The sequence below is a fragment of the Sorex araneus genome, chromosome 3 (genome assembly GCF_027595985.1).
Source record: "Sorex araneus isolate mSorAra2 chromosome 3, mSorAra2.pri, whole genome shotgun sequence".
Taxonomy (NCBI): domain Eukaryota; kingdom Metazoa; phylum Chordata; class Mammalia; order Eulipotyphla; family Soricidae; genus Sorex; species Sorex araneus.
Window position 1 is genome coordinate 12,009,350 of NC_073304.1, and position 20,277 is coordinate 12,029,626.

A 20,277-nucleotide genomic window follows, 5' to 3' on the forward strand; every position below is an offset into this window, starting at 1 on the left:
GGAATCAAACCTGGGTCAGCCGCATGCAAGGCAAACGCCCTAACAGCTGTGCTATCGCTCCAGCCCCCAAAACCATATTCTTTAGAAATTCAACAGAAAATACTCCTGTCACCCCCTTAACTCCCTCCCCCCCCCACCCCCAGATTTCCTTGACTCCGGTGAAGGGCAGGTGGCCGTACTGCCCACTCTGGGAGACGCTGCTCTCACGCCTGCAGCCCATGGTCTGGGTGTCAGTCGGTAACTGTTTTCAGGGGTGGAGAGAGAATGCAGTGGGGAAGGTGCTTACGCTGCACGCGGCCGCGTCGGCTTGGATCCCCGGCATCTCCTGTGGTCCGCTGAGCCCCCACCGGGAGTGGCCCCTGAGAGCAGAGCCAGGAAGAAGCCCTCAGCACCACTGTGTGTGGGCCCAAGCCTGGCTGTAAATACCAACCTCTCAGCTCCCCGGAGCGGCCCTCGGTCACTTGCTAACCTCGGCTGCTGGGGCGGCCTCAGGCCTGGCCTCACCCCCCCTCCCCGCCCCACCTCACCCAGCTGCACCCCACCAGCTTTGGCCAGTTTTCTCCGTCAACTCGGTTTTAGGCGAAAGCTGGGGGTGGTTTTGGTGTTGTTTGTGGTTTCATCTTTTTGACTTTTATGTTTTCACCCTACAGACCGGTGACAGGAGGGGAGCTGTTTCACAGACCCCCCTGAAAGCCACCTTCTTTAAGGGAGTGAACAGAAAGACCCCTCTGCTCCCCTCCCCGTTGCACCCGAATAAAAGTTGATATTTCCAGTCAGAATGTGTGTGTGTGTCCGTGTGTGTCCGTGTGTCCGTGTCCGTGTGTCTCACAGAACCACGGCAGGGCCACGTGTGCCGTGGCAGGAAGGCCCACGGTCCTCACAGGCTTGGCTCAGGACCAACCCGCAGGGGTACAGGTGCTGCCTCCGTGCGTGTGGACCCTTCCCGCATGGATCAGCCCCCCTCCCCCTCCGCCCAGCCCGTCCGGCCCCATCACTCCAGGGGAAGCGTTTCCATGCACATCCCAGCACTCCCCGCTCCGTCCCAGCCCAGCCCGGGATACCTCTGTGCAGGGCGGATTCCCCCAAACACCCAGCTCCCAGCCCGCCAGCTTCCCAGGCACACGGTCACCGCCGGGGCCCTCTCTGTATTTGTGAGAACCTGTCTGCAAGGTCCCAGTGGGCTCACGGCAGAGGCTGCAGGTACAGAGTGACCATCCCCCTTGCGCCCTGCCGTCCTCACAGTGGTGCTGACCCTCTCTGGATGCGCCAGGGCTGGTAGGTTCATCACGGGAAGGGGGGCAGGGGTGCAGCTGTCTCTCCAGCCCATCAGCTCCTGGGGGACAGGGTCGGCGTTTGCAAACACGGTGTAAGCCCGGCCAGCAGTTGTTAGGGAAATCCAAGCGTCGGCCGTGCCTTCGCTTTCCTATCCTTGTTTCTGGAGTAATTGTCTGCTAAGGGAAATAAACAATGATGTATCTAGAAAGAAATTCTTGGCGATCACTTGGGTGCTCTGTCCTCTCTCCCGCTGCGTACTTTATTTCTTCACGTACTTGGCGGGTTCCTCTAAATACTTGGAGATTTTGAAATTTCCCCACCCCTCCAAGTTTTGAGGCCAGGAGAATAGAATCGTGAGGCTAAAGAGCATCTCGCACTCACCAAAGAGTCTGGGGTGGTGTGAGGTCTTGGTTGAGTGTTAGAAACACTTTTCTCCCTTTATCCCCCTCCCCAGCCCCCACCACAAACCCTCCAGCTCTGCCCGCGATGTCCCTGGACAGGCGTGAATCCAGATACCCCGTTTCCATGCTGGGGTTGCCACGAGACACAGCCCGCCCCGCGCCGCCTGGCTCTCCTGTTGCAGACCGTAGGAGATCTGTCCCAGAAAGGCCCGCTGGGAGAGATCGGGGGTCATTCCCACAGCCCCGTGGTAGCAGGATGGACCTGGGTTTGCTGAGTGTGGGCACGAGAAAGCCTGGGCATTGTCCTGGCACCTCCATTGGACCAACAGTAGGAGTCACTTTGAAGTGTTGGCCCCTCATGAGCCTATGGGTCCAGAGGTTCCTTTGGTCAGCGGGGGGGCTGGGCACTTATGACTCTGTGTGTGTGTGTGTGTGTGTGTGTGTGTGTGTGTGTGTGTGTGTGTGTGTGTGTGTGTGTGTGTGAGTACGAGTGCCTGTGCCTGTGTGTGTACGTGCTCCGCACCTCTTTCCAAAGCAGAGACGGCTTCGCTGGCATGAAGGGCCTGGCCAGGCACCGTGGAAGGACCAGCGGTGTCCTTGGCCATGCCACACGTGCCTGCACGCGTGGATGCTGCTCTTTCCTGCACGGTGGCACGGCCTGCCCCCCCCCCACGCTGCTTTGCCCCCTCCCATACCGCTTATGTGCTTAAGCTGTTCCCTCTCGTCTGCACGCTGTTCACACGGGCCGGGGTGTGTGCTGGTGATGCGTGCGTGGGACAGCTGCCTTCCGAGGAGCCACCTTGGCGCTGGCTGTGGAAGTGTGGTTTCAACCGTGACACTCGGGGTCTGCCTTCTGGCTTCGAACGGCCGGACTGGGGGGAGGTTTATCCCCGCCTGCCCCTCCCCATCTCTCCCTTCCTTAGCCTCCCACCCTCTCGCCCTACATGCCACTTCATCCCAGCTTGGTCCTGGGGAGCAGGGGACAGACGAGTGGCTCCACAGGCGGTGGGGGCGGAAATAGGACCAGCTCCGAGGCACCCGTGGGGATGAGCTCGATCACCCTGAGATGAACTGAGGACCCTGCAGGCCTTTCCCTGGTCTTAGGGTCCCCCACGAGAGCCAGAAGCCCGTGTGCAGGCGCAGGGGCGGTGGGTGGTCAGCTGGGCCTTCGTTCTTTCCAGTCCAGTGGGAGCTAGGAGCGGTGCAGCCGCCCGGCTCCAGGTTTTGTCTGTACTTGTGTGTGCAAGGGCCGCGTAGCTGCCGGGGGGTCAGAAGCAAAAGCTCAGATACACACGAACACGGCGGGCTGAGAGAGCCCAGCGCTTAGGATGCTTGCCTTGTCACTGGCCCACCCTGGCCTGGTCCCCCTACCCCCACAGGGGTGACCCCTGAGCACAGCCCAGAGTAAGCCTCCTACCCAAAATATTGGGTCCGACTCTTTCGTTCATTTGTTGTTGTTACTGTTGTTTTGGGGGAGCATCCGGTGATGCTTGGACTTACTCCTGGCTCTACGCTCAGTGGCGGGTGGGGGGTGTCGGGGGAGCCTCTGCCGTGCTGGGGATTTGAACCTGGGTGGGTGGCAGGCAGAGCGCCCGAACCCCTGGGCCATCTCTCGGGGCCCTCTGGCGTGTCACCCCTCCCTGCTCGGCAGAAGCCAGGTGACAGTTGCCCAGAGCCAACCCTGCCTAGGATGGCCCTTTCTGCATCCCTGAGTGGGTTCCCAGGTGGGGGTGGGGCAGCGAGAAGACAGGGACTCTGGGACTCTGTGAGTCCCGTGCGTGGAAGGTGCCCACTTCCTTCAGCCTTGCGTCCCACGGCAGGTCTGACGGACCCCCTTGCTTGGACTCTTTCTCTTCTTCCCTGATCTCTCTCTCCCTCCCTCTCCCCCTGTTCCTCTTCCTCTTTCTCTCTCTTCTTCCTCTTCCCCTCTCTCTCCCCCTTTCTCTCTCCCTCTCCCTCTCTTTGTCCTTCTCTCCCTCCCTTCCTTTCTATCTACCCCCTCCCCCTCCCTCTCCCACCCCTTTGTCTGTGTCTCTCTCTGTCTCTCTGTCTCTGTCTCTGTCTCTGTCTCTCTCTCTCTCTCTCGTGGGGGGTATGTGGGAGCCAACCCAGGTCTCATGCACGCAGGCCGTGTGCTTTCTGTCCCGGCCAGGGACCTCTCATAAGCCGCCGCCTCCCAGCCGTCTCCAGAATGAGTCCTGGGCTCTCCCCTTTCCCTTGTCTACCCGGGCCGGGCTGCAGCCTCGGCTCCTCTTTGCGGCGGCCCTGCTGCTGCCACCTGGCCTCCCTGTGTCGTGGCAGCTAGCCCTCCCCTCGTCACCCCCCTGCTCTTCACTTCCTTCGCTGTGGCCGTTGCAGCCTGTTGTCCTCTGGCTTCCTGACGACGTCTTCTCTAGGCGTCCAGAGAGCAGTCAGTGGCGTGCTGTTTTGTGCCCACTCGCGTGTCCTCATGGGGCATGGAGCAGGTGTGCCAGGGCGGGCGGTCTCGGGAACCACCCCCCACCCCCCGCAAAGTGGCCATCAGCAGCACACTAGGACAGGAGGGCTCATCTGAGCACCGCGCTCCACTCTTGTGGTCCCGCCTCATTCTCCCCTTGAGTCCCCCTGGAAAAGGGCTTTATGAAACTCAGAAGCACTGGCAGGGGAGGGGAGAAAGGAGGGTCCGGAGAGCCCCAAGGGCTGAAGGTACTGCGTGGCTCCTGCTGGGAGTGACCCCCAGACAGTTGGAAACAGCCCCTGAGCACCTAGAAGGGGCCTGAAGGATGACTGAGCAGCTGTTCTCCCTCTTTTTTTTCTTTTCTCTTTGGGTCACACCCAGCGGTGCCCAGGGGTTACTCCTGGCTCTGCTTGGGCCATATGGGATGCCAGGTATTGAACCCGGGTGCAAGGCAAACGCCCCACCCACTGTACTGTCGCTCCGGCCCCGCGGCTTCAAGCAGCCTTGCAGCGGGCGCAGGACCTGACTCAGCCCAGTGCTGCCGAGTGCGTGCCCGGGGCCCTGCGTGATTTCCAGCCGCCGTCTGTGCCGAGTGGGCGAGCGGGTGTGAGCAGCGGCTCTGGTCAGGGCAGCAAGGGCAGCGCCGCGAGGATGCTGAGGAGGGCAGGGAGAGGGCGGGAGGGGATCGAGCAGTGTTTGCCGCCCTTGTGGGCTCAGACTGCCAGGAGGAAGTGTCTGTGCCCGCGTGCACCCACCAGGGAGCCCTGGCATTCGCCAGCATGTGCCCACGGGCCACAGAGCAGGCTCCGGGGCTGCCGGTGTGTTTGCTAGAGCCGCCCGGGCTCTTGGCCCTGAGACCGTGCCGGCGTGCTGGCCCCGATCCGGTCAGCTTCAGTGACCCAGTGGCCCGGGGCTTGGAAGCAGCAGGGAAATGTGGTTCTTAGCCACAGGAGCCCAGACACTTGCAGCTGTCACCTGGCTCCAGGCTGCGTGCAGCGGGGGTGGGAAGCGGTGGGCTTGGGGGGATTTGGCGGGGGGGGGGGTAGCCAATTCCTGCCAGGCCTGGGGCTAGATCTAGGGAGGGGAAAAAAACAGGGAAAATAGGGTTATTGCTGGATCTTTGATCTAAAATTTAGCAGTAATCAGTCTCTCTCTCTCTCTCTCTCTCTCTCTCTCTCTCTCTCTCTCTCTCTCTCTCGCTCGCTCCCCCTCTCCATCCCCTCCCGCCCGCCTCCCCCCTCCTTAGAAATAAGTGTTTCTGTGATCAAGGCTATCTTTTTTTCTTTCTCATGTAGCAGGGAGTTGGTGTTTATTCATTCCCTGGTGCTTTTCAATTAAAACAACAAAAAACTTAGCTTCCTTCATATCTTTGGTTTTTCCTTTCTACTCTTCACGGTCATTTTCTCAGACTGCCTGTGAGAAAATGTTTATCTCTACGTACATATATATATGTACACATATGTATATATATATTTACAGATGCACACACAGACGTCGTTTAAGATAAAGCATGTCTATGGATGAAGGTTTTCTTGTTATTGTGAGTTGGTGGTGGGGTTGGTCATACCCCGTTGTGTGCTCCTGGCTGGCTCTGTGGTCATTCCTAATGATGCTGGTGTGTGTGTGGGGGGAACTTGGTGTTGGTGGTGGGACTGGGTCCAGTCACATTCAAGGCAAGTGCCTTCACCTCTGTTGTCTTTGAATTTCGCCCCCTCCATACGGTGCTGGGATTGAGCCCGGGTCTCTTGTGCCCAGTCCGGTTTGAAGTTTTTCACCTTCAATTGTCTGTGACTCTCCCCTTACTAAGGTTAAGATATTTTCTGTGTTTCACGGGGCTCGAGTGACAGTACGGCAGGTAGAGCTGTACCAGGCGTTTGCCTTGCACGCCCCCAACCCTGTTCCATCTCTGCCATCCCATAGGGCCCCCCCGAGCACCGCCAGGAGCGACCCTGAGCATCTCCGGGTGTGCCCCCCACAACCCCCCCTCGCCCATTTCCCCTCCTGTATTCTAGCGAGGTGGCACAGTGGGTGAAGCAGTTGCCTTGCACAGGGCTTGTTCAAGGTTTAGTTGCTGGCACCCCATACCACCCCCTGAGCACAGAGCTGGAAGTAGGTCCTGGGCACAGCTGGGTGTGGCCCCAAAGCAGAACAAAATCCCTATTCCTTGAACCCAAATGTAAGTTAGGGCTATAGTAACAGTGACAGCAATAATAATAAAGTGTCATTACAGACTCGTTAATTTGTGTCAAGCGTTCCACACTGCTGTGTGATGTGACTACTAAGAGGGAAATGAATTTGGGGATTAAAGGGGCATGCATCACTGTATCACTGTCATCACTTTCATCCCGGTGTTCATCAATTTACTCGAGCGGGCGCTAGTAATGTCTCTGTTCATGTCAGCCCTGAGATGTTAGCAGCTTCTCCTTACTCATCTTTCCCAGCGATTGGAGGCTCTTTCAGGGTCAGGGGAATGAGACCTGTTATTGTTATTGTTCTTGGCATATCGAATATGCCACAGAGAGCTTGCCAGGCTCTGCCATGCGGGCGGGATGCTCTCGGTAGCTTGCCTTGCAAGGGGCATGTGGGGGGAGTAGTTCTGGATTCTTCAGGTGAGATGCAGATCTTTCTAAAAGCTCTGACACTCAAGTTTATTGCCTGGCTAGAATCAAATGATTTTTTTGCCCCTCTTCTTTGTTAGGAACACTAAAGGTAATTTTTCCTGGCCAAAGAAACTTCAGCCTTCTCTCTTGTATGCTCCCCCTTTTTTAAAAAAGGCTTGAGAGCTGCTCCCTCTGGGCTCCTGTGCGGTCACAGGAAACTGGGAGGTCAGATTTGCTGATCCGGAGCAGAGCCTCCGGGGGCTGCCCTTCCTGGCTCGGGCTGCCCTTCCCGGCTCGCCCGTCCTGTCTGCGGGAGACCCTCCAGCCTGGAGACAGCCCCGGCACCCAGCCAGAAAGATGCATTCTCTGTTTCTTTCTTTTCAAATCCCCCTTGGAAATTTTCAGAACGTGCTACTGATGGGCTGGAGTGATAGCACTGCCGGTAGGGCGTTTGCCTTGCACGCGGCCAACCCGGGTTCGATTCCTCCATCCCTCTCAGAGAGCCTGGCAAGCTACCGAGAGTATCCCACCCCCATGGGAGAGCCTGGTGTATTCGATATGCCAAAAACAGTAACAACAAGTCTCACACTGGAGACGTTACTTACTGGTGCCCACTCGAGGAAATCAATGAACAGTGGGAGGACAGTGCTACAGTGCTACTGATAGCCGTGAATAGTCTGTTAGAATCTGGCTTTTCAGTAAAACTGAGGGCCAGGGCCTTTGGGGGTCTGGGATTTGTTTGTTTTCTTTTTCTTTTTCTCTTTCTTGTCCCTTTTTATTGGTTTGTTTTTATTCTCTTTTTTTGTTTGTTTGTTTGTTTGTTTGCTGCACAGCTTGCAGTTTTGACTCCCAGCTCCACTCTGGGGTCCTGCACCCAGGGACTTAGAAGTTAAACCCTGGTTTGAGTTCTGTTGTTTATCTGGGGGAAGGTGGTTAAAGATTCCAGCTGAGGCTTAAATGTTTGTCTTGTGAGTTAAGTAGGTGGGGGGGGGCGGGGGAAAGAAAACCGGGTAGATTACTTTTCTGTTTTTGTCAAGTAGGACCTGTGGGGGAGAGTTTCTAAAGAATCTCATCCCTGGCTATGCTGAAAGGCGCAGGCCCCATTCTCTTTGCGTGTTTGAAATCTGACAAATTAAAAGTAGAGTTTTTAGTAGAGAACGATACATATTCATCATGATGGACCTGTTGAGGGAGCTGAGGGCTTGGGTGGCGATGATGTGAAAGCCACAGTATTCCTATGTTGGCACCCCTGGAAATAACCCGCTCGTTTCCTGTCAAGCTGGAGAAAGTGTCCCATTGTCAGATCACAAGCTTAGGCCGGCCAGCCAGGGTGAAGCTTCCGATCAAAGAAGTCTAAGGAATCCTCAACTCTTAGCTTCACTGACCTCAGAACGACGAATGCATCTACTAACCGCTTTTGCATTTTCTTTCTTTGTTTTTGCAGAGTATTGGGAAAGGGTCCTTGTGGTGCATAGACCCAGAGTACAGACAAAATCTCATTCAGGCTTTGAAAAAGACACCTTATCACCCACACCCACACGTGTTCAACACGCCGCCCGCCTCTCCTCAGGCATATCAAAGGTAAGGCTCGCCGACTTCGCTATCTCCAAAGTTGTATTATTTGGGCCGAGAAGGGCCCTGAAGTGAAGAATCGTGTGCTGTGTGATTTTTATTTATTTTCAGTGGGCCCTGAAGTGAATTGTTCCGTGCTGTCTGTGAGTTTTATTTATTTATTCTTGGTTTTTTGGGTCACACCTGGAAATGCTCAGGTGGTCACTCCTGGCTCACTCTGCGCTCAGGAATCGCTCCGGGCAGTGCTCGGGGGACCATATGGGATACAGGGTCTGGTGCGTGCGAGGCAAGGGGACTGTCTCTCCGGCCCCGTCTTTGATTTTTAAATGGCCCCAGGTAAACAAAAACGACATTAAGTGCTGTGGAAGGGATATTGGGGGAATTCCTCCAGACCTTACCTAGTCTTTGCTGTGCTGGAGGACCATGTTTCCAGAAGGTTCCACGGTGGATGAAATGTCTTCCTGGGTAGAAACATTGGCGGGGAAAGGCGTTCGTGTAAGCTTCTCGCTGTGTCTTGCTGGTTGGGGTGGAAGACCCAGGAGCGAGGCAAGTAGCTGATCTCGCCTCCTGCCAACCTGCCGTCTCACCCAGGCCTTCCTCGGGGCCCGCTGGATTGTTGTCCCTCCCGTCTCCATGTGGACACACACCCTGGAGATCACTGTGTTGTGGTTACTTGGTGTTTGCCTCTTCAAGGGAAACGGCAAAGAACAATGGCGACTTTCTTTCTCCCTTGCTTGCCTGTTCCCTTGTCAGACAATGCGGTCCGGGGTGCCAATTCCCAGAGAGAATTGGAAGGGAGAGTTCGCCAGTTCCATTGCTTTAAAATAAACAACAAAAGTCACATTAATGCTGGAGGCCAAACCCTGATCACATGCCACAGAGCGTGATTTTAGGCTCGATTGTCCTCAGACTCAAGTGTTTACCTGGGAAATCATGCCATGTGTCCCCCCCTCCCCCCCACCCCCAGATCCAGTAGAAAATACTTTCCTTTAAAAAATGTAAACGCATGGAAATGTTTTGTAACCCCCAGATAAGAGAAGGGATTCCGGGACTGCGGGTTTACGGCGTGAACTTCCGAGTTGAGCTTCCTAGTCTACTTCTTCTCGGTAGGGCCTTTCTCGGGGCTGCCGCCTGAGCCGAGGAAGGGAAGCCGCGCGGGCCTGGGAACGTGTTAACGATGTTCTGGAGAAGCATTCCATCACAGGCCCCGGACAATCCGTCTTCAGCGAGAGACGGGGAGGAACAGCTGGGCTCTCAGAGAAGACTGCTGTAGGTCTGCCTTTGCTAGGCGATTAGCGTGATGGGAGCCATGGCAACCGCAGCGTCTCCATGGTAACGCGTAGTCCAGACAGGTGCAGTTGCATCACAAGGCTGTTTGTTGCCTGGCAAAAGGACAGGCCATTAGTGCTTAGATATACGCTGTTGCCTTAGAAACAAATAACCCTACACGGCGACTACAGCCGGTCTGAGAGATTTTCGGGGGAGGGTTGTTGCTGCTTTTGTCTGTGTTCATGGAAAAGAAAAAAATCAGCGCAAGCACCCATTATTGGAAATGACAACTTGAGGTCATTTCGCTGTCGGAGATAAAATAGGATTTTCCAAGGCAGTCCCGCCAACATTATAGAAATGTCCAGAAGGCTAGAGCCATATGGTTAGTTGTTTTCCTTGCTGCTGTAAGCATCTCCCTAAAATGGAAGGGAGGTGCGGTGGGGGGTGGGATGGGGGTGGTGAGTTGCTGGCACATGCGGGAGATGACACTGGTCCTTGGTGTATCTCACCTTTGCACCCCCCCCCCACCCGTCTGGCCTTTCTTTTCCTGCCCAGTTTGTACCTCCAAAGTGTTTCGTGTTCTTCTGGAAGTTGTGAGCCTTCCCGTGCTGTTCCCGGGGTCACATTGCCGGTTCATTTAGACTAGTATTTTGTTGCCAGTTGTGACCCCGAGGGAAGCACAGTAATTATTTAATAATTTGAAGGATTAGAGCCCAGCTCTGGAGGTTGCTGGAGGAACGCGTTCCCAGGCAAGAGGCTTTCAGAGCTGGCCGAGCTTAATGACTTCATTTGATTTTTTTTTTAAATAGAGGCATAAAAGTACAGCCTAAGCAGAGCTTCTGTAATGAAGATCATTTCCACAGGAATACTTAAGAATATGCCCGTCCCCTTTCTCCAGGGTGACCAAGGGGGAAGGGTCCCCAGCTGCCTGACGTGCCAGGAGATGACAGACCAGCTTCCAGCCTGCCTCTTCCCTGGCCAGACTCAGTGAGAAGGGCTGTCCCTGTCTGCCCTTCATGGGCTTGTGTGTGTCTGTGTGTCTGTGTGTGTGGTGTCTGTGCAGGCCATCTAGCTAGTGTGTCTGTGTGTGTGGTGTCTGTGCAGGCCATCTAGCTAGTGTGTGTGTGTGTGTGGTGTCTGCAGGTCATGTAGCTACTGCGTATGTGTGTGTATGTGTGTGTGTGTGTGGTGTTTGTGCAGGCCATGTAGCTAGTGTGTGTGTGTGTGTGTGTGTGTGTGTGTGTGTGGTGTCTGTGCAGGCCATCTAGCTAGTGTGTGTGTGTGTGTGTGTGTGTGTGTGTGTGTGGTGTCTGCAGGCCATGTAGCTAGTGTGTATGTGTGTGTGTGTGTGTGTGTGGTGTCTGTGCAGGCCATCATTGTGTGTGTGTGTGTGTGTGTGTGTGTGTGTGGTGTCTGTGCAGGGTATGGAGACCGTGGCGGGACCCCTCTGCTGATGCTGTGGTTGCAGACCCCTTATTGCCATGACCTTGGGAAAGGGGAGCAGAGTGAATCGTGGAACGGGTACCCCCACTCACAGGCTGCCTTGACAATCTCTCTCTGGGGCCGCAAGGGTACAGGAATCACCATGGTGAGCACGTGGGTCCCACCTGCCTTCCCGGAGCCGGGCCTTAGCCTGCCACCCGGGGCAGTGAAGTGCCAGCACAGGCAAGGGCTGTTGGACACGGAGCGCTTGGACCCTCCCCGCAGGGAGCACACGGCCCCTCACCATGGGCTCCTCTGGACGCTGAATGTTGCCGTTCATCACCCCAAGCCTCTGGCCTCGAGGGCAGCTTTTGGTGGGTGTGTTGAGCTGACCGTCCGTGCGGGGCCCTCTGTGACTTGCATGTGCCCCGGGCCCATTCTCAGGGGTATTTGAGCCATGGAGTCAGGGAGCTGGGACTGGAAGTTCAAGATCAAGATGCTGGTGGATTATTTCGTGCTTCCTACTGAGGATTGTGGCGGGGGCGTGGGGGGGGGCTTGGGGGGAGATCACTGCCCCAGGCCCCTTCTGGAGCCAGGGGTTTGCTGTGTTCCCTGACCCGTGACACTTCACCTCTGCCTATGTCGCGATGGTCACAAGGCAGTCTCCCATGCGCTGCGTGGGACAGCCCGGATGAAATGAGGGCCCGCTCGCCTCTGTTCTGCATCCTCACCTCCCTGCCTTTCCCTCTGCTTGTGGCCTTGACTGGGGAGCGTGTGGGTGGGTGGGCTCTTGTGATTTTCACTGTGACGCGGGGGAGGGGCTGCTGGGGGTGTCACACAGGGAGTTGTGGTATTCTTAGAGTCTGGGGTCCCAGACAGCAGGGTTGCTGAAATCACACTTGGTGTGCGAGTGTTTGTGTGTGTGTGTGTGTGTGTGTGTGTGTGTGTACGCATGTCCCACATATGAAGGGGGAAATAACAGGGGATGAGCCCACAGTGTTAGACCTTCAAGGCAGGTCCTCTGTCAGCTGAACCCTGATTCTGGGCCCCTGGTACTTCCGAGCTTGTCTGCTGATGACCTCTTTGATGAGTCCTGCAAAATCAGGTCACATACTGCCTTCCTGTTCTAGGCGTTTGGGCTGATTAGAAACCCAGAGGCAGAACCTAAGGAAGTGTTCAAGAACCAGAGAGTGGGACACATGTAAGGGACCCAGGAGCCATCCTGAACCGGACAGTGCTCCCCGGGGCCCTGCCAGGACGAGCTGAGCCACAGAATGGCATCATAGCTTTGTGTTGAGTTATAACTCCAGATAGAAAATACCCCCTCAAGTCCATATTCTCACGTGAACAGTTTTGTGACTGTCTATCTTGCAGTGATTCATCTTTAAAAAATCCAATATAACAACAACAACAATAATGATAATAAAAAATTTTAAAATCCATACCTACAATCGAATCAAAAGAGTGATGGGGGCTGGAGCGGCAGCACAGCGGGTAGGGTGTTTGCCTTGTACGCAGCTGACCCGGGTTCGAGTCCCAGCAGCCCATATGCACCTCCGAGCACCGCCAGGATTAATTTCTGAGTGCATACATAAGCCAGGAGAAACCCCTGTGCATTGCCGGGTGTGACCCAAATAAAATAAATAAATAAATATGCAGCTCGTTTTTTTGGCATAATGAAAAGTAAAAAGACTGCATTGCCGAACCGTCAGTTGCCAGATCTGCTGCAGCTCTCTCTGCCGGCCCTTGGTTTCTGGGACCTCTGTCTGACAGGCTGCGCCCCATGGGGGGCATTCCTGTCATTCGGATATTACAGTTCTTGCAGCTCTGTATGGGTGAATAGACACTCAGCCCAGCCTGGTGGGGTTCCCAGGGCTGAGCTCAGGGAACTCGGGCCAGTTGGCTTCTCGGAGGGCTCTGGCCCTTTTGCCAGGGCAGTTCTCAGATCCAGACCGGGAAGGACTTGCTGTCTTCATGGTTAAGTTGCTTATGACCATCCTTCCAAATTTCTCCTCACAGGACATGTGTACCCTGATGATTTTTCTATCTCTGTTGCCAGGGCACCTTCTAATCTCTTCCTCCACCTACTCTCACCACCTTTCAAAGGAACTTTCCATTCTCTAAGCTTCCACCTAGTGTGCTGACATGATCTTGATGATTTCGATACTGAATAATGGGGACAGTTACGCTAGGTCAGATTATTATCCCACTACCAGATTATGAGAACAGAGTGTTTTCAAAAATGGGGTTGATGTCCAAAATTGCCACCGTGCCCCCAGCCTGACTCCATCATCTCAGCATGGACCTCACCAAGATATAATCTGCTGAAAATTTGGGTATGCCGGTTTTGTGACTGAAATCTTCAGGCTTTCTTGGATTGGGATGGGCTACCTGCCCCCACCTCCCTGTACTTCCGGAAGCCTCGGCAGTCACATCCACTCCTCAGAGCGACCAACCAACTGAAAAGCTACTCCAGCCTTACCATCCAGATATAAATACTGAGTGCCCTGAAAAAACACCATGATCTCTTGGCATCTGTATTGCAGACCATAATGCACAAAAAGAAAAGGAGAGAGAAAGCAAGAAGGAAAGTGCCCCCCATAGAGGGAGGTTGGGTGGGGGTTGGGGTTTTGGAGGATGGTGGGAGATGTACACTGGTGGAGGGATGGGTGCTGGATCATTGTATGACTGAAACCCAATTATGAACAGCTTTGTAGTGGTCTCTCTCACGGATATTCAATTAAAATTTTTTTTAAAAAATTAAAAATAAAAGTAACTTGGAGTTCATGCCCAATTCAATCAGCATAATCAATGGCTAAATAAAAAGCAGTACTCCATGGCAGGAGGGGCGCTGGGAACATGGGTGGTGAAGAATGGGCACTGGTGGAGGGATGGGTACTCGATCATTGTGTGACTGAAACATAATCACGAAAGTTTGTAAAACTGTAACTGTATCTCACAGTGATTCATAAATAATAATAATAATAAAAAAAAGCAGTACTCCTACATTAAAAAAAAATGGTGTCCGTGGATCCTCTGTGGAGCACCAATCCCATATCTCTTGGTATAGAAAAGCATTTTTTCCGTCACCCAAGGTGGGGAGAATGATTAGTTTTTGGAGAAGGGGCGTGTCATGGCATCTAGCTGGGACTTTGTATATTTTAAGTACCATACTTGGGAGCGGCGGCTGTGTAGTTTCACATCCTACACCAGTATTCCGCTGCTTTCTGTGCTGCTCTGTGGGATCTAGCTGAGCCCAGACCTTGACTGAGGACATTTTCTAGGGGTGCTACCCAGAGGGATCCCGCTTGCAAAAATAGACGCCAGAGACGTTGGTTCCTGCTGGTAAAATACCTTCCCTATCAAAAACAATGGCAGCGCATTTCACATTTTGTATAAAATATCATAATCTAACCTCCAAAGATAGGAAAATCCACTGGGGTTGACTGTCCCTAAAGTTCGCAGTCAAAACATTTCAAGGAAGATTCAACTGCTCTTAATTTTTTTCTTTTTCTTGAGAAACAGAATCCTAGACATTTCAACTTAACCACTTAGCTCTTTATGATTCTCTTTGCTTCTTCTGAACAATTTAATGAGCCGCAAAATATACGCTAATGGCCTCTCCAAAGAATTTGGCCTTTCAAATATTGAGGGTTTTAATGAAAATGGCCAATTTTTAGGGCTGACTCAGCAGAAAGTTTTAGCTTCTTCTGCTTTCTGCTCAATTCATGGGTTTGAGTTTATTCTCATAGATATAGTTCTTATATATGTTTGTGTGTATGCATATTTAAATCCATATGTAGAGCAGTACCACTACAGAAATTGGACAGAGTGGGCCACATATATTTGACTTAAGGAAATCAGTGGTAATTCCTCCCCAGAGAAGGAAGCTCAGATGCAGCTGGTTAAGGGTGGGGTGTGTGGGGGGTGGGGTAGGGGGGAGGGGGCTAACAAAATTACTGCATCAGGAGGAGATAGGAAAGGTAGTGAGGTGTTTGGGAAGCTCATCCTTTTAAACAATTAGAAGATTAGAAAATCCTTACAGTGTTAAGCTTATTAGCACAGTCATGTTAATTCAGCCCCTAAAATGCTGAATTGGCACACAAGAAATTACTCATTGTTTGGGCAGTTTTTTTTTCCTTTTTTTTCTTTTTGGGTCACACCCAGTGATGCTCCTCAGGGGTTACTCCTGGCTTTGCACTCAGGGTATACTCCTGTCGGTGCTTGGGGGACCGTATGAAATGCCGGGAATCGAACCTGGGTTGGCCACATGCAAGGCAAACACCCTACCCACTGTACTATGGCTCGGCCCCTCTTTTTCTTTTTTTAAACGTGTAAAGCACCTTTCTTTTCCGCCATCCACACTGGAGTGCGTGTAATGGTTGGCAGACAGAATGCCAGGCCACAGTCAAGTCCATGTGCATTGAAGGAGTTTGCCAGACTGTTCATTGCCAGCTTGGGTTGACTTTAGATTAGTTGCATCACTCTTGCTGTAGGTAACGTCTATGATGGAAAGCACAGGCAGGCCTTTAAGTGCCTCATATTTAATAACCTGGTTGTGTAAGTTTAATTTAAAAGGCGAGGTGTTCCGTATTTTGAAAATGCCTGCTTACCTCTTCCCTTTTGTGAGTCACTTCTTGATGTAGCGCATCTTTCAAAATCAGTATGCAGCTTTATTGTGCTAAATACGTAGAAAAATGTGCTAAGTTACTGTGAAATGGATATGGGATTGAATGACAAGATAGTCAAATAATAATAGTGCTTGCATCTCTGAAGTTAATTTTGTTGATAAAGGGAGGGACAGATGATACAAAAAAAACATTTTAAAGTTTTAAGGCTGTACTCTATTTTTTTTTTCTTAATCCGCAATTTCATTTAGAGTTCGAGCTTAAAACTTTTACCCACCGGTTCGCTATAATTTTATTTGCATATTGAGTCACGTTATCTCTTGCCTTCCATTGTATTTTCTGAGTTGCTCACAGAATATTTTCGATCTCAGCATTTTGCCTTCAGTATACGGGGCCATGTACATTTCATTCTCATTCAGTCCTACATGATTTGATTTAAATGGAAAACAGCCCCTGTTATCTTGGATTGCTTACCTAGGAGGCAGGACACACGAATATTGTGCCCACTCTTCCAATTTCATTCTGTTTTCACATTCACTTGGAAAGTTGAATGTTTAAGCAGGTTGATTATATCTATTTTACTCAGGTGCTGCTAAAAAAAAAAAAAAAGAAAGAAAGCACCCAGATAACTCATGGCATGGTACAGTTATATTTTTATCCTCTTAATTCTCGGGATGCCGTCTCTTTCAGGTTTGTATGCAAATACATAGTGGTAGAGTCAGAATCTCTTTGAAAACCGAAAAAAATCTAGAAACAAATGGCTGTAACTCAGCTCCGGAGATGGTGTGTGGCAAAGACTTGCCTTGTTACTTGGTGGTCCCTTCTCTGTCTCAGCTGCCTTTCCCCCCAGCATGTGAGGCCGGCTTCTAAGCCGTGGAGAAATCTTCCTGGTCCTTATCTCTAGCTTGGAGGGCACGGGATGGGAGGTGCATGCTGACAGCAGACCGAGCATGATGGCCACTTAATATCTGTATTGCAGACCATAACACCCAAAAGGAGAGAGAGACAGAGTGAAAGGGAATGCCCCGCCACAGAGGCAGTGGGTGGGTGCGGGGAACGGGGTGGGGGTGGCGGGAGGGATACCCGGAACATTGGTAGTGGAGAACGGGCACTGGAGGATGGGTACTCGATCATTGTATGACTGAAACGTAATGATGAAAGTTTGTAAGTCTGTAACTCTATCTCACAGTGACTCATTAAAGAATTTTAAAAATAGGGGCTGGAGTGATAGCACAGCGGGTAGGGCGTTTGCCTTGCACGCGGCCGACCCGGGTTCAATTCCCAGTATCCCGTATGGTCCCCTGAGCACCGCCAGGGGTAATTCCTGAGTGCAGAGCCAGGAGTAACCCCTGTGCATCGCCGGGTGTGACCCAAAAAGCAAAGAAAAAGAAAAAAATTTTAAAAATAAATAAAACAAAGACTTGCCTTGTTCCTAATTCTTGATGGCGGGAGGGGGGGTTGAAGGTTAAGGTTAAGCGTTCCCCGCCTTAGCAGACCTCAGTAGGGTCCTCACTGCTGAGCCCTTCTGTGTTAGTTGGGATTTCCTGAGTGTGAGGAAAGGGCTAGACTAGACAGGGCTCCCCGCCCTGTGCCTCTCCGGCATTGCAGAGCGGGGCTGACCTGCATCCTGCTTTTTTTTTTGGTCAATCTCCTCCTGTCCCCCGAGGGTGGGGGAATTGATCTCTGCATTAAGAACTATGAAAGAACTGTCAGAAATGTAGCCGAACGGTGATGGACAGTGTGAAACGCCAGGCAACGGTTTCTTGGCTTCTCAGCGGGGTGTGTGTGTGGGGGGAACCGGCAAATGTTTTCATCACCATAGAAAATGAGAAGCTCCCGCAGCTGCGCCTGAGTCTCTTTTTTCTCTGACTTCTGCCTCCGCCAAGTCCACGGGAGAGTTTATAGATGACAAGAGGACGAGGGTGCCGAGGTGGTGGGGTAAAATAATCTAGGCTGGACAGTGGGGCTGAAGTCCCTGGGCCCCCACGATGGCCTGTGTGAGGAGAGAGACGGTCACTTTCTCCCATCTCTACCACCCGGGACCAGACGGGAAGGCTAGGACTGATGGAGTCTGCTGGTGTGTCCCTGGGGGCCACCAGGTGGCCGTCGGCCACACCCGCTTGGTCTGCTCAGCGCAGGAGTTCATCCCCACCCCCCGATTTCTCAGCCTCGGACTCAGGCTGGAGTGAGGAATTGCCCTTTGCAGGAAAGGGAAATCAGCCCGAGGCCTTACCAGGGCTGCCAGGTTCTTGTCCTGTCTCACAGAAAGGAATTTCAAGGTAGACAGCACCGTAGCACGTACGTAACACTGTGTCCGTTCATCGATTTGCTCGAGCGGGCACCAGTAACGTCTCCATTGTGAGACTTGTTGTTACTGTTTCTGGCATGTCGAATGTGCCATGGGGAGCTTGCCAGGCTCTGCCGTGCGGGCGAGATACTCTCAGTAGCTTGCTGGGCTCTCTGACAGAGGCGGAGGAATCGAACCCCGGTCAGCCGTGTGCAAGGCAAATGCCCTACGCGCTGTGCTATCGCTCCAGTCCTGCCTTTACAGATACAGGGTAGACAGCAGTGAAGGAAAAACAGATTTTTATTTGGAGACTTTTAGGAAGGGGAAGGGGAAGGAGGGAGAGAGAGAGGGGGAGGGAGGGAGAGGAGGAGAGAAGAGCAAGAGAGAGAGAGAGAGAGAGAGAGACAGAGAACAGCATTCAAGAGAAAAGAGAAAACACAGGCTTTATTTGGAGGCTTTTAGGAAGGGGAACGAAGGAGGGAAGAAGGGAGGGAGGGAGAGAGAGAGAGAGAGAGAGAGAGAGAGAGAGAGAGAGATGTGGGTGCAGGAGGGCTCCTGCACACGCTCCCTCTGTTCAATGCGGCTTCTCTAGGGCTTTTCCCAAGCCGCCCCAGGTGCTTCTGCGAACTAAGAGTCCGTCGCTCGGCGGGTTGCCAAGGAGGATAGAGTTGGGTGCTCTTCTTTGAAAACTCCTTTTCTTGGCCTTTGTTCCCTCAGGAGCTTCTCTCCAGGGAGGGTCCAGCCTTCTCTGGTCGGGGCTAGCTCCAGGTGAAGGTCTTGGCGGGTCTTAGTCGCTGTGGTCACAGGTGGGTGCTGACTACCTTAGGGCTAGGTGGTTTTCAGACTCCCCAGGAATTCCATTGCTATGGTGGGGAAGTGGGGGGGCTTCCTTCATCCACCTGCCTACATCAGAACCGGTTCCTAAGGGATCTGAGGGAGAGAGTTCAGGGGGAAGGGTTCCCTTACCCCGTGCCTCTGGGGAATGTGTGTTCATCCGAGGGGGGCGTCGTGGGAAATATGAATGAAGATGTCACTCAGGAGAGAATGCAGCTGAGATGGTGAAGGCAGGACTAACTGAGGAAAAGCAGGGAGGCGGGGGCGGGGGGGGGTTTCCTTCAGTGGAGTGCCAAAGGAAGGTGCAGACACCTGTTTGCTTTCTTTAGCTGGGGGTGGGAGGCGTGGGTGCTCTCTGGGTGCTCTCTGGGTGCTCTCTGGGTGCTCTCGGTGGGGGAAAGGTGTGTGCTGGTAATACACAGGGAAGAGCCGAGCCCTTGTGGGAGTTACCCTTTGCACATCCGGCCCGTTCTCATGGGATTCCATCCTGGGAGTTTTCCTCTGGGGGCATTTTCTCTCCTGAATCTCTCGTCTCTCCCCTGGCGCCTGTATCTCTGCCCCAGTGGTCTGGGCTCCCTGCTGCTGTTTCTGTTCTGGGCGGGGAGGGTGTTGGGTGCCACAACTGAAGAGCCAGCAGCACCCAGGTGTGCCAGCCACCTTTAGCTTCAGCTCTGGGGGGGATTTAGAGCAGGTGGGTGGCGGGAAAATTTAGGCCCAGTAAAGAAAGATCTCTTTTATTTATTTATTTTTAAAATTTTTTCAGTGCATCACCATGAGGTATAGTTAGACTTACAAACTTTCGTGCTTACGTTTCAGTCATACAATGACCAAGTCCCCATCCCTCCACCAGTGCCCATTCTCCACCACCAGTGTTCCCAGTATCCCTCCCGCCAATCCCATCCCCACCCCCCACCCCACCCCCGTTTCTCTGGCAGGCGCATTCTCTTTTACTCTCTCTCCTTTTGCATGTTGTGGGGTTTTTTAAAAATTTTTTTAATTTGTTTTGCTTTTTGGGTCACACCCAGCGATGCTCAGGGGTTACTCCTGGCTCATGCACTCAGGAATTACCCCTGGCAGCGCTCAGGGGACCATATGGGACGCTGGGAATCGAACCCAGTTGGCCGTGTGCAAGGCAAACACCCTACCCGCTGTGCTATCGCTCCAGCCCCAAAGAAAGATCTCTTAACCAAATGCCCTGCTCGTCAGCTGGAGAGGTGGCCCCGTGGGTGAAGGACTCGGGTTCTCCGGGTGGCTTTGAAGTGGGGAGGGGAGGGGCGCTAGCCTCGAGAAGGGCATCCACCACTTCTCACTCTACCCACCTCTGTTTCCCTCCCCACGCCCCCAGAAGGTGCCTGGGCAAGTCTCTGACGGAGGAGAGTCCGCTCTGAGCACCTGCACGGCCTGAACCTCATGTCTCTTCAGCCCCCGTGAGGCGGCCGTCAAACCGCACTTGGCCCCCACCTGTTGCGCCCAGCGTGGGGCCTGATCCCTGCACCCATTTTCCCTGGGAGCCCTGGGGCCCCAGCCCGAGGAATTGCCCTCAGCGGGAAGG

General features: G+C 53.1%; 1 protein-coding gene across 8 annotated transcripts in view; it reads left to right on the top strand.

Annotated features, from left to right (window-relative positions):
• Nucleotides 1-20,277, top strand: part of FOXN3 (forkhead box N3) — a 407,334-nt gene that overhangs the window by 256,211 nt on the left and 130,846 nt on the right. For all 8 annotated transcript variants that reach the window (XM_055133774.1, XM_055133773.1, XM_055133780.1 and 5 more), the window contains one exon: nt 8,158-8,294. In XM_055133774.1, coding sequence (XP_054989749.1) covers nt 8,158-8,294 — 137 coding nt within the window. The remainder of the gene's footprint in view (nt 1-8,157; nt 8,295-20,277) is intronic.